Source organism: Panulirus ornatus, chromosome 42 (genome assembly GCF_036320965.1).
Source record: "Panulirus ornatus isolate Po-2019 chromosome 42, ASM3632096v1, whole genome shotgun sequence".
Classification (NCBI taxonomy): domain Eukaryota; kingdom Metazoa; phylum Arthropoda; class Malacostraca; order Decapoda; family Palinuridae; genus Panulirus; species Panulirus ornatus.
This window is the reverse complement of record NC_092265.1, coordinates 2,261,191-2,288,091: the sequence shown is the minus strand read 5'-3', so window position 1 is coordinate 2,288,091 and position 26,901 is coordinate 2,261,191. Positions and strand designations below refer to the sequence as shown.

The window sequence follows — 26,901 nt, the reverse complement described above, 5'->3', positions numbered from 1 at the left end:
CAGGTATTGATTATGCAGGTGAACCGTGGTGGGCGCTACTGCCACAGGGGCGATAACGAGGCACACATCGATCAACCACAATGATGATCTGTGGACGATGCTTCCCATCTGGCTACCCAGCTGGGTGGCCATTGACATCGTTCAGGTACTACTGGTATTGGTACAAAAACTATGGTTACAAATAAGAGGCCCATGAATTATCCCTTAATGTGAATATGTCATTAGTTAACCATTATATACACTGTACATTTATACATCCTGACAAGAGATGGCGTTGTGGTGGGTACTTGAGAGTACGTACCCAGCCCTCTCCCATCCCCTAGTTGGTGAACATCATTTCCATTACATCGCTGGTGTGAACAATCGCGACTTCTATGAGCAGCACACTTGTGTGTCATGAATATGTCCAGTCAACCGAATTATGTCGTTACACAAAACCTTTTTTAGTATACTCCTGGTGCCTTCATGTACTGGTATGCCTGGTAATGACATTATCAACATAGGGAAGTACTGGAAAAATAGATGGGGTAAAAAAAAAAAAAACTTCCCCGGGTGGGATTATTGGATACATGTTAATGTTAAACGGAGTGGAAGTCACCAATAATAGAACCCACAAGACATCTGTAGCATTAAGATGGGTAGCTTATGTTTATGTTTCTTGTATCAATTGTTATTTCATATTGCTTATAAAGCCCTACATGATGAGATGGGGAGCAACCAGAGACGAAAATTCTTTAGTGTTTGAATTTCTTGCACATAATTGCATAAGTGTACCCCGAAATACGAAAACTTTCAATGCAGAAATGCAAACCATAGAAAACGACATTCATTACAGCAGTAACTTTGCTATTGTGATCTGCGCCTTGCTAATAGTGCAAGTATGGAACGTCAGGTTGTTAGAGGACTAAAAAAGGTATGCACATTTTTGTTAGTTTTATTACGTAACATGTTATCTCCTTTCTAAGACTGCTTGAATTTCTTCACAATATTCATTTTCCTTTTGTGGATGACAAGCATTTAAGTAGTAAGGAAGACAATGTAGGGTACAGTGTAATGTAAGCTTACATGATTCACACGCAATAGGGGCTAATATTCTTTGGCACAATGGAGTCAATTTTGGTTATATACTTCAAATATTGATATGCAATACTACTTAGACCGATACTACTTAGATAAACTAACATAACAGGATCAAGTAGGTACAGATAGCTCACTCACAAAAATCGGTTTGAACTTGAAGAGAATTTGGGTTTATTTAGGCTGTAGTTAAGATGAATATGATGTTCTGTCCTCCATAGTGAACATGATTGTAAATGATAACACCTGAAGAAATATAATGCATCTGTTCACTAATGTTGACCTTTCTAGTTTTTTAAGTTTTTCTTTCCTAGAATCATCTCCCTAACCCTAGTCTATGAAGATTCGTTTAACCTAACCTGTAAGGGTCAAACCAATTGAATCTTCATTAAAGCATGGTATTTAACATGTAATATAAAACAAAAGCAGTTATTTCTGACTTACTGAACGACTCAAGTAACAATGAATCTTCAAATTCATGAGGGGAAAAGAAGGCTCATGTATTAAGAAACATTTGTATATCTGTGTTTATGGTGGAAAAAGATAATGCAGTGCATCATATTGATAGAGCTGAAGCGCCTCCTTTGGGATTTGTTTAAAATGATATGTAAAGTGAAATAGAAACTTAATCATATGAAAAATTTTGAGAAGTTAGCAGCTCTGTATTTCACACTTTACTATCAAATTTCATGTCCACTGGTGCAGGAATCTTGCTACAGGACTGGAAATGTGTCAGCAATAGCGCTTCTTAAGAATGGCCAGTAAGATTAACAAGTGTTATATACAGATTAAGGGAATCACTGATGAGAGATGAAATCAGAAAGCATATGAACTCTAACAATCTAGGAAATGAAAAGCTATTTGGAGCTAGTGAGCTAACACTGGTATAAAGACGGTTCTGTTGCAATAAAAATGGATGTACGTACATTCCTCAAGTCAGATAAATTTATAGACTAGATGAATATAAAATTATGAAACAATACAGTAAGTGGATACAATGATTCTACTAAGAATGAACTGGGTGATAATGAATGGGGAGTAAATAGATTGAAAAGATCTGAAGCTTAACATGGAATACACCAGGAATAAAGTTTCTTCAAAGAACTGCTCACTCCAAATGAGTCTACTACAGGAAGTAGCACAGCCTTTAGCTGCAGAACCTTTTAGAGAGTTGGTTGGTAACAACAGGGCTCTTTCCACGAAATTATGTCAGGGGCACTCTCATATTAGTAAACAAATAAATAAAACCTTGACTGTCAACTGTTATGTCACTGGCAATTTCATGAGTCATGTAAGATAGTGGTAATCATTATTATTGCATCGGACGTATCTCCTTATTCCATTCTTTTATATTTGATGATATATCTATATATCATTAGAATAATACACATACGTGGAAGGTAGTCATGAAGATTGGACATAAGACGACGTAAACAAAATTGGTTACATTTAACTCTTCAGCTTTTTTAAATATTATGATTGATATCAAGACTCTTTCTTTATGTAGCTAACAACAGGTTCATATATAGATCACTAACCGGTAGTTATTTTAACCAGATCAGATTTAGAGTGGAGAGTATATAAATTACTGTGCAGATTTTAATTTACTTATTATTTGGCTGGTATGTGTTGTCACAACACCGGGATGCACCACCAGCTGACGTCCAATTGTGTCTGCCCCAAAAGTCAAGAAATTGTATGTTCGCCTTCGAGAATCATTTTGCTTGTTTATGAGTTTACTGCAACATTACATATACATTTGTAGTAAAGGTTAATATTAGTGACAATACTTTTAACAAGGAAAAAATTTGATAAGTATTATATGCTAGGTACTCGGGATTTTAAGAAAATATGGTGCTTGTTACTCAATATTTTAAGGAAAAAATAACTAAAGTAACTTTTTGACCAAAGTAACCATCTGTTAAACTAGCGTGATTTTAAAGCAAGGAACCTGTAGGCTAAACATGAATAAGTGAATGAATCTTTAATATGGGACCTTTTGTGGTGATTATTTATATTCGTACACCACCGCATGTGTTATTTATTAACAAAGCTCACCTACTAGAACGAGTTCAGTGAATGGTATTAGCCTGTTTTAGCTCCACATTGAACCTAGCATTGAGAAATGGCTGCTTTTGTTTTAAGGTACAATACTTTCAGTACATTGTGATTACAGAGCAACCTGCGGCGACTGATATGTCTTATCTTTCACTACGAAAGATATTTGAAGATAAAGTGGTATCAGTACATGAGGGTTAATTTATGTAGATACAGATGATACATTAATGAAAATCGACGGAAGCTATGAAAATCTCACTTCTTTATCAGTCAAGATTTATCTTCATTTTCACATTTTCAATAAACTAGTTGGATAATTGGTCAGGAGGAGGATGCACGTTTTCTAATTTAAAGATTTTTATCAAAATGGCACTAATAGATTCATTACAATCTGTATTGATCATATAGATTGTGGAATTTCATCTGTAGCATCTCCTGCTCCTACATTTTAAGGCCCTACAGAGTGGGCAATGCTTTAAGTTAGATGGATACTGTAGGATAAATGCAGAATCTTGTTCGAAGCATCCATTTTAGGCTAAATCAAATTCACTGCACTCACAGCAAAGGATGTAAACCCAGGGATAATCGTTTTACTTTGAATGAAGCAAAGTCATTCCTCTTCAGCTGAATTATTAACATGTTGAATGATTTGATAATGAGCAATTGAAAGCTTTACTTAGCTTAAGGTCCACAAATGTCTTTATTTGTGACTCCACAGATATAGTTTCCAAGTGGTTGTTTTTGATCTCTTCTATTATCAAAAGAACCCAGTGGTCTATTGCTTTTTGTAATTTCCTTGTATTCATATTCCTTTGAGTAATGAGGATGCTGGTGACTGACACCCAGCTTGATGATTAGCTAGAAACTATTTTATGTTTTGACATTGCAAAAGGATAGATTGAAGTATATTATACAATTTAAGCATCAACAAAAATTCTAGTATTTTTCATCTAAGGACAGCATAAGGTAAAGTAGGTGAAACTGAGACAAGTAGTAAGGATGGGCAACTCTGCTATAAAGGAAGCTACCGAGGATGCAGAAGGCAGCCGTAATCTAGACTTGTCATGCAAGCTCACCCCAAGCCAGTTTCTAAAGGTGAGGTTTGTTTGCTGTGTTATCCATTTATCAAGGGAATTTTTTTTACAGTACCATTTGACCTTTGTGATGTAGCTATTAACATTGCTGACCATGACACATTCACAGGCTGCCAGGGTTCGAGTGCATAGGTTCAAATCCTGACTGTGGCAGTCAGTGCATAGTCAACTCAGCTGTTCTTCCTCCCTTACGGGTTGGTAGAGGATATATATATATACACACATATATATATATATATATATATATATATATATATATATATATATATATATATAAGAGCAAGGTTATTAGGTACAGTAGGGTTGAGGGTCAAGTCAATTGGGAGGTTGGTTTGAATGGAGAAAAACTGGAGGAAGTAAAGTGTTTTAGATATCTGGGAGTGGATCTGGCAGTGGATGGAACCATGGAAGCGGAAGTGAATCATAGGGTGGGGGAGGGGGCGAAAATCCTGGGAGCCTTGAAGAATGTGTGGAAGTCGAGAACATTATCCCAGAAAGCAAAAATGGGTATGTTTGAAGGAATAGTGGTTCCAACAATGTTGTATGGTTGCGAGGCGTGGGCTATGGATAGAGTTGTGCGCAGGAGGATGGATGTGCTGGAAATGAGATGTTTGAGGACAATGTGTGGTGTGAGGTGGTTTGATCGAGTAAGTAACGTAAGGGTAAGAGAGATGTGTGGAAATAAAAAGAGCGTGGTTGAGAGAGCAGAAGAGGGTGTTTTGAAATGGTTTGGGCACATGGAGAGAATGAGTGAGGAAAGATTGACCAAGAGGATATATGTGTCAGAGGTGGAGGGAACGAGGAGAAGTGGGAGACCAAATTGGAGGTGGAAAGATGGAGTGAAAAAGATTTTGTGTGATCGGGGCCTGAACATGCAGGAGGTTGAAAGGAGGGCAAGGAATAGAGTGAATTGGATCGATGTGGTATACCGGGGTTGACGTGCTGTCAGTGGATTGAATCAAGGCATGTGAAGCGTCTGGGGTAAACCATGGAAAGCTGTGTAGGTATGTATATTTGCATGTGTGGACGTATGTATATACATGTGTAAGGGGGTGGGTTGGGCCATTTTCGTCTGTTTCCTTGCGCTACCTCGCAAACGCGGGAGACAGCGACAAAGTAAAAGAAAATATATATATATATATATATATATATATATATATATATATATATATATATATATATATATATTCTCTGTGGACTCATTGGAATATATATATATATATATATATATATATATATATATATATATATATATATATATATATATATATATATATATATTTATATACTGGGGTTGACAAGCTGTCAATGGCCTGAACCAGGCCATGTGAAGTGTCTCGGGTAAACCAGGTTAAGATCTGATGGGCCTGGATGTGGATAGGGTGCAGTCATTTCAGTGCATTATTTATGGCAGCTAGAGACTGAGTGTGAATGAATGTAGCCTTTTTTTTTCGTCTGTTTCCTGACGCTGCCTCGCTGAAGCAGGGGGTAGAGATGCTGTTTCCTGTGGGGTGGGGTAGCAACAGGAATGGACGAAGGCAAGCAAGTAAGAATATGGACATGTGTATGTATGTATATGTTTGCATATGTGTATATGTTGATATGTATATGTATATATACATGTATATGAGATGGGCCATTCTTCATCTGTTTCCTGGCGCAACATCACTGACGTGGGAAACAGTGATTATGTTATAAAAAAAAAAGACTAGTGTAAAGGTGAATGCATTGTTAACATTCATATCTGCAAACTTTGTTAACATTTTCTATATTTCTAATGTCTTTTAGCACACTTCTGGAGAGTTCATTGAAGGCTGTCTTCTTGCTTTACCTTGGGAGATATATTACAACACTGTCACCATGTACGAAAATGTTAATGCAAGTTTTAATTTCATCAGTGAGGTAAGTAACTAAGTTTCATTTATGTCAATTTTTACTATCTTTCATGATGGAGTACAGTATAAAAGTATTTTAACCAAAAATTCAAGGGTAAATTCTTATAACTGAAGATCACATTTATATATCTTTTGATTTTCTTGTACAAAAACTTTTGGTTGTCTATAAGCTATATATAGTTGTGTATTATTTTGAAAATAGTTATATCACATTTGCGTCATACTCTTGAACAGATACAACTAAACACTTTTATGCTAATAAAATGCTTATGAATTCTTAGACCTCATTGTTTAGCACCTGTTTATAAGATTGGATTTTATGAAAGAAACAAAAGCTCTGATGCTGACAACCCTGTAACTTCTTAAATTACATGTTCTCCTGTCATGATCCCTCTTTTTGATTTCAGATATAGTCATTTATACATGACAGGCATGTTAAGCACTGTGCAGTTGGGAATTTGTTAAGATTCTTTTGTTGTTATTCTTTATTCATATGGTGACCAAGAAATATTATTTTTCTTTTACTGCATGTTTTTATATGTTCATTTTCAGCAAAAAATATTTGTTGATGACATATCAGTAGTATATAGGAAATATTGAACTCTGTCATACACAGTGGCTTTGGTTCTTATTGTTCAGATAAAGATTTTGCTCTTTTATGTAAGATTTCCTTTGCCATCTACTCCACATATATTTATTTATTTATTTTGCTTTGTCGCTGCCTCCCGTGTTAGCGAGGTAGTGCAAGGAAACAGAGGAAAGAATGGCCCAACCCACCCACATACACATGTATATACATACACGTCCATACACGCAAATATACATACCTATACATCTCAGTGTATACATATATATACACACACAGACATATACATATATACATATGTACATAATTCATACTGTCTGCCTTTATTCATTCCTATCGCCACCTCGCCACACATGGAATAACAACCCCCTCCCCCCTTATGTGTGCGAGGTAGTGCTAGGAAAGACAAGAAAGGCCCCATTCGTTCACACTCAGACTCTAGCTGTCATGTAATAATGCACCGAAACCACAGCTCCCTTTCCACATCCAGGCCCCACAGAACTTTCCATGGTTTACCCCAGATGCTTCACATGCCCTGGTTCAATCCATTGACAGCACGTCGATCCCGGTATACCACATCGTTCCAATTCACTATTCCTTGCACGCCTTTCACCCTCCTACATGTTCAGGCCCCGATCACTCAAAATCTTTTTCACTCCATCTTTCCACCTCCAATTTGGTCTCCCACTTCTCCTCGTTCCCTCCACCTCTGACACATATATCCTCTTGGTCAATCTTTTCTTGCTCATTTTCTCCATTTGACCAAACCATTTCAAAACACCCTCTTTTGCTCTCTCAACCACACTCTTTTTATTACCACACATCTCTCTTACCCTATTATTACTTACTCGATCAAACCACCTCACACCACATATTGTCCTCAAACATCTCATTTCCAGCACATCCACCCTCCTGCGCACAACTCTATCCATAGCCCACGCCTCGCAACCATACAACATTGTTGGAACCACTATTCCTTCAAACATACCCATTTTTGCTTTCCGAGATAATGTTCTCGACTTCCACACATTCTTCAAGGCTCCCAGAATTTTTGCCCCCTCCCCCACCCTATGATTCACCTCCGCTTCCATGGTTCCATCCGCTGCCAAATCCACTCCCAGATATCTAAAACACTTCACTTCCTCCAGTTTTTCTCCATTCAAACTTACCTCCCAATTGACTTGACCCTCAACCCTACTGTACCTAATAACCTTGCTCTTATTCACATTTACTCTCAACTTCCTTCTTTCACACACTTTACCAAACTCAGTCACCAACTTCTGCAGTTTCTAATCCAAATCAGCCACCAGTGCTGTATCATCAGTGAACAACAACTGACTCACTTCCCAAGCCCTCTCATCCACAACAGACTGCATACTTGCTCTTCTCTCCAAAAGTCTTGCATTCACCTCCCTAACCACCCCATCCATAAATAAATTAAACAACCATGAAGAGCAAAAATGGGTATGTTTGAAGGAATATTGGTTCCAACAATGTTATATGGTTGCGAGGCATGGGCTAATGATAGGGTTGTGCGGAGGAGGGTGGATGTGTTGGATATGAAATGTTTGAGGACAATATGTGGTGTGAGGTGGTTTGATCAAGTAATGAAAGGGTAAGAGAGATGTGTGGTAATAAAAAGAGTGTGGTTGAGAGAGCAGAAGAGGGTGTATTGAAATGGTTTGGTCACATGGAGAGAATGAGTGAGGAAAGATTGACAAAGAGGATGTATGTGTCAGAGGTAGAGGGAATGAGAAGTGGGAGACCACATTAGAGGTGGAAGGATGGAGTGAAAAATATTCTAAGCAATCGGGGGGCCTGAACATACAGGTGGGTGAAAGGTGTGAAGGAATAGAGTGAATTGGAATGATGTGGTATACCGGGGTCAATGTGTTATTGGATTGAACCAGGGCATGTGAAGCATCTGGGGTAAACCATGGAAAGTTTTGTGGGGCGTAGATCTGGAAAGGGAGCTGTGGTTTTGGTGCATTACACGACTGCTAGAGATTGAGTGTGAATGAACGTGGCCTTTGTTGTCTTTTCCTAGCGGTACCTCACGTGCGTGCGAGGGAGAGGGGGGTGCTATTTTGTGCGTGGCGGGATGGCGACGGGAACGGATGAAGGCACCAAGTATGAATATGTACATGTGTATATATGTATATGCGTGTGTATGTATATGTATATATATGTTGAAATGTATAAGTATGTGTAAGTGCGTGTGTGGGCATTTATTTATATACATGTGTATGTTGGTGAGTTGGGCCATTCTTTCATCTGTTTCCTTGCGCTGCCTTGCTAACATGGGAGACAGCAACTAAGTGTGATAAATAAATGAATAAAGATAATATATATATATTATACATATATATATATATATATATATATATATATATATATATATATATATATATATATATATATGTATATATGTATAATAGACTTGTGTGAGGAAGTACCAGGAGAGACTGAGTACAGAATGGAAAAAGGTGAGAACAATGGAAGTAAGGGGAGTGGGGGAGGAATGGGATGTATTTAGGGAATCAGTGATGGATTGCGCAAAAGATGCTTGTGGCATGAGAAGAGTGGGAGGTGGGTTGATTAGAAAGGGTAGTGAGTGGTGGGATGAAGAAGTAAGAGTATTAGTGAAAGAGAAGAGAGAGGCATTTGGATGATTTTTGCAGGGAAAAAATGAAATTGAGTGGGAGACGTATAAAAGAAAGAGACAGGAGGTCAAGAGAAAGGTGCAAGAGGTGAAAAAAAGGGCAAATGAGAGTTGGGGTGAGAGAGTATCATTAAATTTTAGGGAGAATAAAAAGATGTTCTGGAAGGAGGTAAATAAAGTGCGTAAGACAAGGGAGCAAATGGGAACTTCAGTGAAGGGCGCAAATGGGGAGGTGATAACAAGTAGTGGTGATGTGAGAAGGAGATGGAGTGAGTATTTTGAAGGTTTGTTGAATGTGTTTGATGATAGAGTGGCAGATATAGGGTGTTTTGGTCGAGGTGGTGTGCAAAGTGCGAGGGTTAGGGAAAATGATTTGGTAAACAGAGAAGAGGTAGTAAAAGCTTTGCGGAAGATGAAAGCCGGCAAGGCAGCAGGTTTGGATGGTATTGCAGTGGAATTTATTAAAAAAGGGGGTGACTGTATTGTTGACTGGTTGGTAAGGAAATTTAATGTATGTATGACTCATGGTGAGGTGCCTGAGGATTGGCGGAATGCGTGCATAGTACCATTGTACAAAGGCAAAGGGGATAAGAGTGAGTGCTCAAATTACAAAGGTATAAGTTTGGTGAGTATTCCTGGCAAATTATATGGGAGGGTATTGATTGAGAGGGTGAAGGCATGTACAGAGCATCAGATTGGGGAAGAGTAGTGTGGTTTCAGAAGTGATAGAGGATGTGTGGATCAGGTGTTTGCTTTGAAGAATGTATGTGAGAAATACTTAGAAAAGCAAATGGATTTGTATGTAGCATTTATGGATCTGGAGAAGGCATATGATAGAGTTGATAGAGATGCTCTGTGGAAGCTATTAAGAATATATGGTGTGGGAGGCAAGTTGTTAGAAGCAGTGAAAAGTTTTTATCGAGGATGTAAGGCATGTGTACGTGTAGGAAGAGAGGAAAGTGATTGGTTCTCAGTGAATGTAGGTTTGCGGCAGGGGTGTGTGATGTCTCCATGGTTGTTTAATTTGTTTATGGATGGGGTTGTTAGGGAGGTGAATGCAAGACTTTTGGAAAGAGGGGCAAGTATGAAGTCTGTTGGGGATGAGAGAGCTTGGGAAGTGAGTCAGTTGTTGTTCGCTGATGATACAGCGCTGGTGGCTGATTCATGTGAGAAACTGCAGAAGCTGGTGACTGAGTTTGGTAAAGTGTGTGAAAGAAGAAAGTTAAGAGTAAATGTGAATAAGAGCAAGGTTATTAGGTACAGTAGGGTTGAGGGTCAAGTCAATTGGGAGGTAAGTTTGAATGGAGAAAAACTGGAGGAAGTAAAGTGTTTTATATATCTGGGAGTGGATCTGGCAGCGGATGGAACCATGGAAGCGGAAGTGAATCGTAGGGTGGGGGAGGGGGCGAAAATCATGGGAGTCTTGAAGAATGTTTGGAAGTCGAGAACATTATCTCGGAAAGCAAAAATGGGTATGTTTGAAGGAATAGTGGTTCCAACAATGTTGTATGGTTGCGAGACGTGGGCTATGGATAGAGTTGTGCGCAGGAGGGTGGATGTGCTGGAAATGAGATGTTTGAGGACAATGTGTGGTGTGAGGTGGTTTGATCGAGTGAGTAACGTAAGGATAAGAGAGATGTGTGGAAATAAAAAGAGCGTGGTTGAGAGAGCAGAAGAGGGTGTTTTGAAATGGTTTGGGCACATGGAGAGAATGAGTGAGGAAAGATTGACCAAGAGGATATATGTGTCGGAGGTGGAGGGAACGAGGAGAAGAGGGAGACCAAATTGGAGGTGGAAAGATGGAGTGAAAAAGATTTTGAGTGTTCGGGGCCTGAACATGCAGGAGGGTGAAAGGAGGGCAAGGAATAGAGTGAATTGGAGCGATGTGGTATACCGGGGTTGACGTGCTGTCAGTGGATTGAATCAAGGCATGTGAAGCGTCTGGGGTAAACCATGGAAAGCTGTGTAGGTATGTATATTTGCGTGTGTGGACGTATGTATATACATGTGTATGGGGGTGGGTTGGGCCATTTTCTTTCGTCTGTTTCCTTGCGCTACCTCGCAAATGCGGGAGACAGCGACAAAGTATAATAGATAAATAAGTATGTTTTTTTTTCACCCTCCATAAAGATTCATTTTGTGCCAAGGAGCCAGGCTCATAATCTCTCTTATCAGTATAAAAGTGAGGAATTGTTGACAAAAAACAATAGAATATTACTGTAATGTATAATGTAAATGAGATGTAGGAACTACATATATTACCACATTTATAAGTTATTTTTTTGTTTTCAGCTGAAGTTTCTGCTGATGGGATCAAATCTATAGTAGATAAGTATTAAAGTTCAGTAAAAGTTCCAAGTTAATCCAAGCCTTTTCATGGCTACCTTTAGGAAGTCAGTTGAAAAGGAAATGAGACTTAACTAGTAAAGGGCCTATCTTTAGGAATTCCTTTTTGACTGTGAGTCTCAAATTATGACGTTACTGCTAAGGTGCATAAATGATTGGAAACTTTGTGATGTTTTAACATGGAACATTGTGTATTAATAGGTGATAGATTGTCAGTGAATAATAAAGTTATAGATTATAATTTGTATTTACAGATTATGGATAAGTATTAGATGAGTCACCATTTCATAAAGCAGAATGCGAAAGGGATTCAGAAGATTCAGATGATGTTTTTACTTTATAACTTCAGATTCCAGAGGAGCTTAGCCTTCATGTACCACATTTACGGTCTTTAAATGTGAGTCACAACCAGATTACCAGCCTTCCACAATCCTTCAGTCTTTTGTTCCATCTGCGGGCATTAGACCTATCATATAACAAGTTGAAAATGCTGCCAGACCCTCTCACTCGCCTACCACAGCTCAACACCCTCAACCTCACAAACAACAACCTCACCGAACTACCAGCAACCATATCAAGACTTCTTAATGTATGTGTATGTTTTTGTTTGTAGATACCTATTACCTATTTGTATGTAACTCTTTGAATAGTATGTGAATGGAGCTGTAATTTTATCTCGAATTATTTTTATGCAGATTTAAGACTTTTTTAATGCTTTAGCAATTCATAATTTCGTCATCTTATTCCATTCATATACTACTCTGTAGCTGTAAACGTACTTATTTACATGTCTTCTAAAAAGGTTCTTATTCATTTTCATGTCATGGTCTATGGTTGCTCTTTTGCATCTAATGAAGAAGTACTACCAGCATTTTCAAACTAAAGAAACCTAAATTTTTTTATCAAATCTCTTTTTATTCTTCTAGTTTCCTCTGTAGCACATCTTAAGCCTCTAATCTCTCATTGTGGCCAAGCCTTTTTGTTTATGCTCCTTCTTTGTTGCTGTATTGTGGATCTGTGTTATGTCTTTGTGTTTCTTTAAGTGCAGGGACTAAACTTGAGAAACACAATCTAATTTGGGTCTGAACTACATTGTGAATAACTTGTTGCACATACCCTTCTCCATATATACTTGAATGTAATTTTGATAATTATATAGATTCCTGTAGCTTCTTTCTTAGATTATATTCATACTGAGGCCTTTTTTTCAGTGTTTCTTCATCTTTACTCTCCATTTACTTGAGAATTTCATCATCTTTATATCAGGCCAACTTTCGAGTTGTTTAAGTCCCTTTGCAAGTTGGTGCAATCCTTTTCATTCTTTACTTATCTCATGACCTTGACATCACCTGCAAATATTGTCAGATATGATTCCAGCCCTTCTGTCAAGTTGTTTACATAGATCACAAAGAGCATCCATTCCAAAACCAAGTCCCACAACGTGCCTTATGCATCCATAGCTCCATTACACTACGATGATTTTCTGTACTTTGAAAGTCTCTTGTCTTATTCCATCCAGGAATTCTGGCTTCTTTACCGCCTTTCTTTGTGGTAGTCCCTCTGATAGCGCAGGAACGTAATAACTACCCATTTCTCTCTTTTGTATGAAATGGAGCAAACCTCACAGCATCACAGTAGTCTAAGACATTTGTCATGCATTACTTCATTTCATTGAACTCATGTCTTTCAATTGGTTTCGGTTGGTTTCTCCTTAACAAGGAATGAACCATTTGCTTTCTGAGTATGTTCCCCAGTATTTTGCAGAACACATTCACAAGTGATTCTGGTCTGTGTTTGAGTGCAATATCCCAATCTCCCTTCTTTCACATCCTTGGCATTACATCCTCTTCCAGTGATTTTCTGAATAATATCTCATATGGCCTCTTAAGTAACTATCATGGAGAATAACATGCTGTTTTGTAAGTAGGTTAACACTGTGAGAAAAAGAAAAAATAAGATGGGGAAGTGGTGTCAGGCAGAGATGAGGTGAGGAGTTACTCAGAGTGAGTGTTTTGTAGGACTGGTGAATGTGGTCGATTATAGGATGGCAGATGTGAGGTGCTTTGGACATGGAGGTCTGCAGATTTGGTCAGTTAGTCATGGCATGTGGTTTGCTGCTGAGAAGAGGTGTTGAAAGCCTTGTGTAAGAAAAAGTGTGGCAAAGTGGCTGGAGTGAACAGGATTGCGGTTAAATTTCTTGGGAATGATTTCTTGTTGGAGGGTTAGTTAAGCTTTTCAGTGTATTTATGGCCCATGATGAGCTGCTTGAGAATTGGCAGAATGCCTATATAATACCAGTGAATAAAGGCAAGGGAGACAATATTTAACGTTCAATCTATAGAGGCATCAGTTTATTGGTGTAAATTGTACGGGAAAGTGTTGAAAGAGGTGTTGGCATGTATAGAGCATCAGAACTGGGAGAAATAATTTGTTTTCATGAGTGGTAGAGGATGTAGATCAGATATTCCTTTAAGGAATTAGGATAAGAAATACAGAGTCTGCAAAAGGTTTATTGTGGGTACCAGCATGAAACACCCTCAGGGTGAAATCATTGTACATCAGGTCAGAGACTATTGTTTCTAATGGTATAAACACAAGGAACCTGCCTCAGTGTGCTCAGGCTATCTTAAGAGAAGGATGTTCTTTCTCTACTCTTCCAGGATGTCATTTCATTTTGGGAGTTTCACTTCTGGGTGTTGTATTTCTTCCACTTGTACTTCAAGATGCTTGGCTGTTCCCATATTCTTTCTTGGAAGCAAGAAAATGAGGATAAACTTGATGTTTTCAAGTGCATTCGGTACTCAGGTGGCTGCTTTCTGCAACACCTCATCTGTGCCTTGCCTCATTCAGGAGCTCAAGACCCTATGAAACCAAAACATTGACCTAGAATATGTCAGGAACTTTACCAGTTCCATGCCCAGACATCTGCAGGTGATAATTAAGGCCAAAGGAGAGATAACAAAGTGCTAAACTAGTTTGAATGGGGAAAATCTGGAGGAAGTAGGATGTTTTAGATACCTTGAAATGGACTTAGCAGCAAATGGAACTGTGTAAGCTGAAAGAAGCCATAGAATGGGTGACAAGGCTAAAGTTTTGTGAGCTTGAAGGAAGTTTTGGAAAGTGAGGTCACTGTCTATGAAGGCAAATAAGGGTATGCTTGATGATGTAATGGTGTCTTTGGTGTTTTAGGGATGTGAGGCATAGGCCCAAGATAATCAAGTATGGAAGAATGTAGACGTATTATAAATGAAATGTTTAAGGACAATATGATGAGTGAAGAGAGTTTAACAGATATGATATAATGAGTGAGAGAAGGATGTGGTAGAAAGAAGAGCATGTATGAGAGGGCTGAATGGGGGTTGCTGAAATGATTTGGGCATATAGAAAGGATGTATGAGGAAAGAATGACTAAGAGGGTGTATAAGATAAAAGTGGAGGGAGCAAGTAAAAGCAAGAAACAAAGAAGGATGGAATGAAAGAGTCCTTGAGTGTTCATGGTCTTACCCTGCAGGCTGATGTGAGACGTGCATTAGATAGAGCTAATTAGAAGAATGTAGTATATAGGCTGGGCCATGAATGATAGAGGGGACTCCTGAGGTAGGAAGGTAAGGTATGCACTTGAAATAGTATTCATCAGTAGATTTTCTCACTTCACCTAGTGTAGGATAGATGCCAGTGACCTGCAATCCACAGCTCATCATGTCTTAAGGTTCAGAGATCCTGGACTTTTTTTATATATAGAATAGCAGACAAGTCTTATAAATTTTTTACAATAAGATAGCATTTGATTTTAACTAAATTTCTGTCAAAGTTCAACCTTTCTTTGATCATTAGATGATTCTGATCTTCTCAATATACTTTTGCACTTCGTTTCAGCTGAAGAAACTGAACTTGAGCAACAACCATCTGCGAGCACTTCCTGGTAGTCTGGTAGAGTGTCCAAAACTCTCCGTCTTGGTTACTCAAGGAAATGACCTCATACATCCTCCTCAGGCAATATGTGATATGGGCTCTGAAGCAACACTCCACTTCTTAAGAGAGAGACACTTACCTGCCCCACACTCAAGGTATCATTTACTTGTTTTTAGAAAAGTATTACAGGATATGGTTTTCTCCTCTTGTGATATCTCATTAAAACAGATGAAGAATGCTGAATAGCCACATATATTATCTTTACCATTGCTTTAGAATTACAGGGTGTAGGCCAGATGCATAGTCCATCATCTCACTAATACACTTCTTGAACACAAGTCTAATGTGATAAAGTGAAACAGGAACATCCATGTTAATATAAGCAATGCTTAATTTTTCGTATTGAACACTAAGTATATTTGTTGCATGACACCCTTAAAATGGTTCTTTTGGACATAGTAATCAAACCATTCCTCTTCGATCTTCAAGTAATATATCTGTTGCCTTAATTCATTCTCTATCCAGCTTATCTATGGTTTACCTCTTCCCTGTAACTTTTCATACACTACTTTACACGCTCTTGACCTACTTATCATGAATGAAAAACAGTGTGTAGCAGGATGTAGACAGCAGCCACTCAGTTAGTTTCTACAGTCCTTACTTCATGGTGTTTAAATGGTTCCCAGAACCATTTTACACTGTCCATGTTAGGATTGCTGGTCTTTCTATCTCATTTAACTTGGTTACCATCTTCCATCTAACCATCTTCTCCCTGCATGCACCGTACACTCATTCTATTCAGTATTTCACTTTTTTCTTCATGTTAGTTTTCTTCACTTCTCTTTTATCCATTGTTATTTACTTTTATTTTTGGTTAAAGATAGCATGCTATAATTCAGTGAATTTTTGGTTTCTAGTCACTCACAGTGTCATGTAAATTGCAGTTGCCTCAAATAGCTGTTAAACTCTAGGAAGCATCATGGGAGGACTCATGAAGCAGGGTCTGGGAATCATTATATGGGTGTTGAATTGTATGGGCTTTGAGTTCCTTACTAATATTTTGATATTTGTACAGCTACCATGGTCATTATGAATTCTGTCTTCAGAGCTTGCCATTCTTTGGCAGCAATTCAGAAGTAGATCACATGTATATTTATATTTATTATCCCTGTTGATAGGGGAGAAAGAATACTTTCCATGCATTCCCTGCGTCTCGTAGAAGGTGACTAAAGGGGGAGGAAATGGGGGCTGGAAATCCTCCCCTCCCATTCATAATTTTCCAAAAGAAGGAACGGAGAGGTAGGCCAAGTGAGGATATACCCTCTAAGGCTCACTCCTCTGTTCCTAATGATACCTCGTTAGCGTGGGATAAGGCAAATATGTATGAAAAAAAAAGAAAAATATATATATATATATATATATATATATATATATATATATATATATATATATATATATATATATATTTATATATATATTATTATTTTTTTTATTATACTTTGTCGCTGTCTCCCGCATTTGCGAGGTAGCGCAAGGAAACAGACGAAAGAAATGGCCCAACCCCCCCCATACAGATGTATATACATGTATATACACCACACATTGTCCTCAAACATCTCATTTCCAGCACATCCATCCTCCTGTGCACAACTCTATCCATAGCCCACGCCTCGCAACCATACAACATTGTTGGAACCACTATTCCTTCAAACATACCCATTTTTGCTTTCCGAGATAATGTTCTCGACTTCCACACATTCTTCAAGGCCTCCAGAATTTTCGCCCCCTCCCCCACCCTATGATCCACTTCCGCTTCCATGGTTCCATCCGCTGCCAGATCCACTCCCAGATATCTAAAACACTTCACTTCCTCCAGTTTTTCTCCATTCAAACTCACCTCCCAATTGACTTGACCCTCAACCTTACTGTACCTAATAACCTTGCTCTTATTCACATTTACTCTTAACTTTCTTCTTCCACACACTTTACCAAACTCAGTCACCAGCTTCTGCAGTTTCTCACATGAATCAGCCACCAGCGCTGTATCATCAGCGAACAACAACTGACTCACTTCCCAAGCTCTCTCATCCCCAACAGACTTCATACTTGCCCCTCTTTCCAGAACTCTTGCATTTACCTCCCTAACAACCCCATCCATAAACAAATATATATATATATATATAAGAGGGGCAAGTATGAAGTCTGTTGGGGATGAGAGAGCTTGGGAAGTGAGTCAGTTGTTGTTCGCTGATGATACAGCGCTGGTGGCTGATTCATGTGAGAAACTGCAGAAGCTGGTGACTGAGTTTGGTAAAGTGTGTGGAAGAAGAAAGTTAAGAGTAAATGTGAATAAGAGCAAGGTTATTAGGTACAGTAGGGTTGAGGGTCAAGTCAATTGGGAGGTGAGTTTGAATGGAGAAAAACTGGAGGAAGTGAAGTGTTTTAGATATCTGGGAGTGGATCTGTCAGCGGATGGAACCATGGAAGCGGAAGTGGATCATAGGGTGGGGGAGGGGGCGAAAATTTTGGGAGCCTTGAAAAATGTGTGGAAGTCGAGAACATTATCTCGGAAAGCAAAAATGGGTATGTTTGAAGGAATAGTGGTTCCAACAATGCTGTATGGTTGCGAGGCGTGGGCTATGGATAGAGTTGTGCGCAGGAGGATGGATGTGCTGGAAATGAGATGTTTGAGGACAATGTGTGGTGTGAGGTGGTTTGATCGAGTAAGTAACGTAAGGGTAAGAGAGATGTGTGGAAATAAAAAGAGCGTGGTTGAGAGAGCAGAAGAGGGTGTTTTGAAATGGTTTGGGCACATGGAGAGAATGAGTGAGGAAAGATTGACCAAGAGGATATATGTGTCGGAGGTGGAGGGAACGAGGAGAAGAGGGAGACCAAATTGGAGGTGGAAAGATGGAGTGAAAAAGATTTTGTGTGATCGGGGCCTGAACATGCAGGAGGGTGAAAGGAGGGCAAGGAATAGAGTGAAATGGAGCGATGTGGTATACAGGGGTTGACGTGCTGTCAGTGGATTGAATCAAGGCATGTGAAGCGTCTGGGGTAAACCATGGAAAGCTGTGTAGGTATGTATATTTGCGTGTGTGGACGTGTGTATGTACATGTGTATGGGGGGGGGGGTTGGGCCATTTCTTTCGTCTGTTTCCTTGCGCTACCTCGCAAACGCGGGAGACAGCGACAAAGTATAAAAAAAAAAAAAAAAAAAAAAAATATATATATATATATATATATTTTCTTTCTTTTTCTTTTAAACTATTTGCCATTTCCCACGTTAGCGAGGTAGCGTTAAGAACAGAGGACTGGGCCTTTTTTGGAATATCCTCACCTGGCCCCCTCTGTTCCTTCTTTTGGAAAATTAAAAAAAAAACGAGAGGGGAGGATTTCCAGCCCCCCGCTCCCTCCCCTTTTAGTCGCCTTCTACGACACGCAGGGAATACGTGGGAAGTATTCTTTCTCTCCTATCCCCTGGGTAATATATATATATATTTTTTTTGTTGCTGTCTCCCGTGTTTGCGAGGTAGCACAAGGAAACAGACGAAAGAAATGGCCCAACCCACCCCCATACACATGTATATACATACGTCCACACACGCAAATATACATACCTACACAGCTTTCCATGGTTTACCCCAGACTCTTCACATGCCCTGATTCAATCCACTGATAGCACGTCAACCCCTGTATACCACATCGATCCAATTCACTCTATTCCTTGCCCTCCTTTCACCCTCCTGCATGTTCAGACCCCGATCACACAAAATCTTTTTCACTCCATCTTTCCACCTCCACTTTGGTCTCCCACTTCTCCTCGTTCCCTCCACCTCCGACACATATATCCTCTTGGTCAATCTTTCCTCACTCATTCTCTCCATGTGCCCAAACCATTTCAAAACACCCTCTTCTGCTCTCTCAACCACGCTCTTTTTATTTCCACACATCTCTCTTACCCTTACGTTACTTACTCGATCAAACCATCTCACACCACACATTGTCCTCAACCATCTCATTTCCAGCACATCCATCCTACTGCACTGACAGCACGTCAACCCCAGTATACCACATCGATCCAGTTTACTCTATTCCTTGCCCTCCTTTCACCCTCCTGCATGTTCAGGCCCCAATCACACAAAATCTTTTTCACTCCATCTTTCCACCTCCAATTTGGTCTCCCACTTCTCCTCGTTCCCTCCACCTCCGACACATATATCCTCTTGGTCAATCTTTCCTCACTCATTCTCTCCATGTGCCCAAACCATTTCAAAACACCCTCTTCTGCTCTCTCAACCACGCTCTTTTTATTTCCACACGTCTCTCTTACCCTTACGTTACTTACTCGATCAAACCACCTCACACCACACATTGTCCTCAAACATCTCATTTCCAGCACATCCATCCTCCTGCACACAACTCTATCCATAGCCCACGCCTCGCAACCATACAACATTGTTGGAACCACTATTCCTTCAAACATACCCATTTTTGCGTTCCGAGATAATGTTCTCGACTTCCACACATTCTTCAAGGCTCCCAGGATTTTCGCCCCCTCCCTCACCCTATGATCCACTTCCGCTTCCATGGTTCCATCCGCTGCCAGATCCACTCTCAGATATCTAAAACACTTTACTTCCTCCAGTTTTTCTCCATTCAAACTTACCTCCCAGTTGACCTGACCCTCAACCCTACTGTACCTAATTACCTTGCTCGTATTCACATTTACTCTTAACTTTCTTCTTTCACACACTTTACCAAACTCAGTCACCAGCTTCTGCAGTTTCTCACATGAATCAGCCACCAGCGCTGTATCATCAGCGAACAACAACTGACTCACTTCCCAAGCTCTCTCATCCCCAACAGACTTCATACTTGCCCCTCTTTCCAAAACTCTTGCATTTACCTCCCTAACAACCCCATCCATAAACAAATTAAACAACCATGGAGACATCACACACCCCTGCCACAAACCTACATTCACTGAGAACCAATCACTTTCCTCTCTTCCTACACGTACACATGCCTTACATCCTCGATAAAAACTTTTCACTGCTTCTAACAACTTTCCTCCCACACCATATATTCTTAATACCTTCCACAGAGCATCTCTATCAACTCTATCATATGCCTTCTCCAGATCCATAAATGCTACATACAAATCCATTTGCTTTTCTAAGTATTTCTCACATACATTCTTCAAAGCAAACACCTGATCCACACATCCTCTACCACTTCTGAAACCACACTGCTCTTCCCCAATCTGATGCTCTGTACATGCCTTCACCCCCTCAATCAATACCCTCCCATATAATTTACCAGGAATACTCAACAAACTTATACCTCTGTAATTTGAGCACTCACTCTTATCCCCTTTGCCTTTGTACAAAGGCACTATGCACGCATTCCGCCAATCCTCAGGCACCTCACCATGAGTCATACATACATTAAATAACCTTACCAACCAGTCAATAATACAGTCACCCCCTTTTTTAATAAATTCCACTGCAATACCATCCAAACCTGCTGCCTTGCCGGCTTTCATCTTCCGCAAAGCTTTTACTACCTCTTCTCTTTTTACCTCTAATTTATGAATATGTTTGATTGCAAATTCTAGTAAAGTGAGCTGCCATTTTGTGTGGATGAATGTATCAAATTCCATATTTTTAGAACACCATATGCTTTATATTTTATTTTTCTTATCAGTTTCAGTTAAGTATAATTGAAATTCAGTTTGGTAAGATGTGATTTTTTTTTTCAAAAACTGCAATGTAGGGTTTTTGTTGTATCAAGGTATTCTCATTGTCATATTTGTAAACTTTCAGTATGCAGATATGTTAGAAAAAGAAGCGAATACCAAAAAAGGATTTCCAATATTCAGCAGATAGTTGGTTATGTTGAGGGTACCCCCTGCAATCTGATTATGTAGAAAAGGGAGCAATATATTAATTGATTTTAAAAAATATGGTGTAGATTTTTTTCAAATATGATATGGTAAACATTACTGGAAAAGCTTTACTGGAAACTACAGTTTCAATATATTTTTCTAGTTCTACAATAAGGATGACAGTGTTTGCCCGAGTGAGAGGACAACAAGTTTTAGCCAGTGTCACAAACCCAGAATCGGCCAGTATGGAGTACCGTCAGGCCCAGGGAACATCGCGAACAAATAAGCGCAAGTGTCCACTGATGCCACCTGTTACTGCCACTTCCCTAAAGCCTGACCAGCTCAAAGACACATTGATTGGTGAGTAGTGGTGAGTCATTTACATTTTAATGATACTTTAAGGGTAATGAAGAAGTAAACCCAGTATTTTGAAAAGGAAGATTTCATTGTTTCTTGTTTATATCATAATGTAACATGAAAACCTTATATTTTATTGTGATGAAACCTAAAATGTTACAGATGCTTCAGTTTTACATCTTTCCACTGTGCCCTTAGGATTGTTGTATGGGATGGCTATCGGAGATGCTATGGCACTGAACACAGAGGGAATGAGTGTTGATGAGTGTCTCTTCTTTTATGACCCAGAAAATCTCTCCTTGGATAGCCGAATTTGTGACTATCTTCGCTCACACTTCCCTCCACATGACTGGTCTTCCAGTACTGATATTATGGTGAGTGACTTGATGTTCTTACTCTTACTGGCATGTCTGTTAGATTTGATTCTCAGTGTCCACATTATCATTTTGTATTGTTCACACTTGATTGCCATTTCTTGCATTATTGATGTAGTACCAGGAACAAACACTGTTCTCTAGCTATCATGTGCAATGCACCAAAACCATAGCCCCTATCCACAAGCAGGACCTACAGATCCTTCCATAGTTTCCATAGGCTGTTTCACATGTCCTGGTTCAGTCCCTTGACAGTAAGGCAGCCCTTGTATGCCACATTATCCCAGTTCACTGTATCCCATGCACACCTTTAACACTACTGCATGTTCAGGCCCTGATTGCTTAAAATCTTTTTTAATCCATCCTTCCATTTACAAAGGTCTGAAAGTCTTCTTGATGACATAGGCAGTTCAAGAAGTGGAACCCTACAAGAGTAGAACCCTCACCCTGTACTGCATTAGTAGGTAAATACAAATAGGTAGATACTAAGGCAGGAGAGTGAAGAACTTATAAAAAAACATAAGTAGAGAATTGATTAGAATTTCACTCTATAATTAGCAGTTCAGCCAACCCAAGGCATAGAAAGTATCATAAAAAACATAAGTAAAGAATTGATTAGCATTTCACTCTATAATTAGCAGTTCAACCAACCCAAGGCATAGAATGTAAGTATCATATGTCCCCACTCATTTCTGTCTGTACTTAGAAAAGAGCAACTTAAATCACTATAAATTTTTCTCTTTGTAGCTGTTAACACTAGAGTCAATGATGCGATGGGGAGGTGTTGTGGATGAGCTGGAGCTTTCCAGTCAGCTTGATCAGTGGAGGATTCATGGATATGTTGACCTTGATCCTTCACCTGGCCACCTTCTTTCTCCTTTTATGGAAAAGGTTAGTTTCCTTTGTGTTTTAGATTGTCACCAGTCTTGCAGTTTTAGAGTAATTCAGAATCTGTGTTTACTTAAAAGAAGCATTGTTTTAACCATTTTCTTTTATATTTTCCCAATTTTCAGAGGAAATGAGCTTGAAATTCTCATACGGCTCTTATATTAGAAAAGCAGTTCATAGAAAATTCATTGTGGTTATTACTCAGCTCCTCCCAAAACAATTACTCTCTTTGTCAGCATTTTTGTGGCTAGGTTCATCAGCACAAATAATCACATACCTTTTGTAATCCACTATCATTTTTACCATCATCATTTTAGGGCTCAAGTCCTTACTTTCTTTCACATATTCCCACAATTCCTGCCTTGGCAGCAGTGCTGTCCTTTTCTTAACTCTTGCCTTCACACTGACCCCTGACTTTACCAGAAAAAGATTCCCAAACCATTCTTCTTTAGCTTTATTTCATTCATGGCAAATTCATCCATGTTTTTCTCATCAAACATTCTGCCTGTGTGTCCCATCTTCTCATCCTGATTACATCCATACACATTCAGCAACCCTACCCTGAGCCTTCAAGGAGGATGAGCTTTCCTTGCTTGACTCCTTCTTCTGTTCTACCTTTAAGAAAGTGAAATACAAGAAGGGGAGGGTTACCAGACAACCCACTCTTGCATCTTATTGTTATTCTTTGCAACACGCAGAGAATACATGGGAAGTATTCTTTCTCCCTAATCCATAGGGATGATTATGTTGATAAAACCTCAAAATTTAATATGGAGTGAAAGGTCTATATTTATATAAACACTGTAATTTCACTTAGAGAGAAAGATCTTTATTGGCTTTAGTCATGTCACATTAAATCAGTTTAATCTAGTTTGATAAGTGTGGCATTTTTTACTTCATTATCAAATAATCACTATATGTAACATAAAGAGCCTGAATTCATGCCGCAGGTTATAACAAAGGAAGGCTACTCTGCTAACCCCCATGCAGCTGCACAGGCAACGTACAAACAGGTGAAAGAAGAAATATCAAGAGGAATAAACTTGTACAATCCCAGTGACAACTCATGCCTACCTTCTGCTCTTGTTTTGGGTTTGTTGATTTATTATTCACTTACAAGTATTGAAATAGTAAATCAGTTGAAATAATCACCCTTGCAGCCTCTGTTTAAGAAAAAAGCTTTATCCTTTTTTCCTTTGATGTTTTTTTATTCTAATGTATTTGTTCTATAGCTTACTACATGGTCTTCCATGTTTTCTCATCTTGAAACTGTTCTCTCAACAATTAAGGATTATGATATTCCCATATTTAGCTCTTTTACCTTACTTCTGTTTCATTGCCTTTCAACTTTTATTTTTGATTAGATGGTCAGCAACCCTCATCCTTTTCATACTTTTTATGCAGAAAATGGTGATCATATTTGAAAAAAGAAATATATGTATATGAGTTGTTTGAGGACAATATGTGGTGTGAGGTCATTTGATCAAGTAAGTAATAATAGGGTAAGAGAGATGTGTGGTAATAAAAAGAGTGTGGTGGAGAGAGCAGAAGAGGGTGTTTTGAAATGGTTTGGTCACATGGAGAGAATGAGTGAGGAAAGATTGACCAAGATGATATATGTGTCAGAGGTGGAGGGAATGAGGAGAAGTGGGAGACCAAATTGGAGGTGGAAAGATGGAGTGAATATGATTTTGAGTGATCGGGGCCTGAACATGCAGGAGGGTGTGCAAGGAATAGAGTGAATTAGAACGATGTGGTATACCGGGTTTGGCATGCTGGCAGTGGATTGAACCAGGGCATGTGAAGCGTCTGGGGTAAACCATGGAAAGTTCTTTGGGGCCTGGATGTGGAAAGGGAGCTGTGGTTTCGGTGCATTATTACATGACAGCTAGAGACTGAGTGTGAATGAATGTGGCCTTTGTTGTCTTTTCCTAGCACTACCTCGCACACATGAGGGGGGAGGGTGTTGTTATTTCATGTGTGGAGGGGTGGCGATGGGAATGAATAAAGGCAGACAGTATGAATCATGTACATGTGTATATATGTCTTTGTCTGTGTGTGTATATATATATATATATATATATATATATTTATATATATATATATATATATATATATGTATATGTTGAAATGTATAGGTATGTATATTTGCATGTGTGGATGTGTTTGTATATACATGTGTATGTGGGTGGGTTGGGCCATTCTTTCGTCTGTTTCCTTGCGCTACCTCACTAACGCGGGAGACAGCGACAAAGCAAAATGAATAAATGAATATATAATTTTTCTTTCTTTCATACTATTCACCATTTCCTGCCTCATCGAGATAGCGTTAAGAACAGAGGACTGGGCCTCTGAGGGAATATCCTCACCCAGCCCCCTTCTCTGTGTATATATGTACATGTCTGTAAATGTATATGTATGTATATGCTGATATGTATATGTATGTATATGTGCATATATGGGCGTTTATGTATATATATATGCGTATATAAGTGGGCCATTATTCGTCCGTTTCCTGACACTACCTCGCTGACATGGGAAACAGCAATTAAGTATAATGTACTTTGAATATTACACATGACAGCTAGAGACTGAGTGTGAACGAATATGGCCTCTTTTTGTCTGTTCCTGGCACTGCCTCGCTGGGGGGAATGCTATTTCGTGTGTGGCAGGGTGGCAACGGGAATAGATGAAGACAACAAATATGGATATGCATGTGTATATATGTATATATCAGAAGTGGTAGAGGATGTGTGGATCAGGTGTTTGCTTTGAAGAATGTATGTGAGAAATACTTAGAAAAGCAAATGGATTTGTATGTAGCATTTATGGATCTGGAGAAGGCATATGATAGAGTTGATAGAGATGCTCTGTGGAAGGTATTAAGAATATATGGTGTGGGAGGCAAGTTGTTAGAAGCAGTGAAAAGTTTTTATCGAGGATGTAAGGCATGTGTACGTGTAGGAAGAGAGGAAAGTGATTGGTTCTCAGTGAATGTAGGTTTGCGGCAGGGGTGTGTGATGTCTCCATGGTTGTTAAATTTGTTTATGGATGGGGTTGTTAGGGAGGTAAATGCAAGAGTCCTGGAAAGAGGGGCAAGTATGAAGTCTGTTGGGGATGAGAGAGCTTGGGAAGTGAGTCAGTTGTTGTTCGCTGATGATACAGCGCTGGTGGCTGATTCATGTGAGAAACTGCAGAAGCTGGTGACTGAGTTTGGTAAAGTGTGTGGAAGAAGAAAGTTAAGAGTAAATGTGAATAAGAGCAAGGTTATTAGGTACAGTAGGGGTGAGGGTCAAGTCAATTGGGAGGTGAGTTTGAATGGAGAAAAACTGGAGGAAGTGAAGTGTTTTAGATATCTGGGAGTGGATCTGTCAGCGGATGGAACCATGGAAGCGGAAGTGGATCATAGGGTGGGGGAGGGGGCGAAAATTTTGGGAGCCTTGAAAAATGTGTGGAAGTCGAGAACATTATCTCGGAAAGCAAAAATGGGTATGTTTGAAGGAATAGTGGTTCCAACAATGTTGTATGGTTGCGAGGCGTGGGCTATGGATAGAGATGTGCGCAGGAGGATGGATGTGCTGGAAATGAGATGTTTGAGGACAATGTGTGGTGTGAGGTGGTTTGAGCGAGTGAGTAACGTAAGGGTAAGAGAGATGTGTGGAAATAAAAAGAGCGTGGTTGAGAGAGCAGAAGAGGGTGTTTTGAAATGGTTTGGGCACATGGAGAGAATGAGTGAGGAAAGATTGACCAAGAGGATATATG

The 26,901-nt window shown here is 39.3% G+C and overlaps 1 protein-coding gene across 3 annotated transcripts in view; it reads left to right on the top strand.

Annotated features, from left to right (window-relative positions):
• The first annotated feature begins 2,650 nt into the window (after nt 1–2,650).
• LOC139761819 (uncharacterized) overlaps nt 2,651–26,901 on the top strand; it is a 32,292-nt gene continuing 8,041 nt past the window's right edge. The window contains exons 1-9 of one of the 3 annotated variants that reach the window (XM_071686309.1): nt 2,651–2,773; nt 4,091–4,230; nt 6,018–6,131; nt 12,068–12,307; nt 15,595–15,785; nt 21,684–21,880; nt 22,076–22,251; nt 22,999–23,142; nt 24,090–24,231. In XM_071686309.1, the coding sequence (XP_071542410.1) occupies nt 4,135–4,230; nt 6,018–6,131; nt 12,068–12,307; nt 15,595–15,785; nt 21,684–21,880; nt 22,076–22,251; nt 22,999–23,142; nt 24,090–24,231 (1,300 nt within the window). In that variant the 5' untranslated portion in view covers nt 2,651–2,773; nt 4,091–4,134. Of the gene's footprint in view, nt 2,848–4,090; nt 4,231–6,017; nt 6,132–12,067; nt 12,308–15,594; nt 15,786–21,683; nt 21,881–22,075; nt 22,252–22,998; nt 23,143–24,089; nt 24,232–26,901 lie in introns of all 3 variants that reach the window. The other 2 variants (XM_071686310.1, XM_071686311.1) reach the window with 2 other exon arrangements.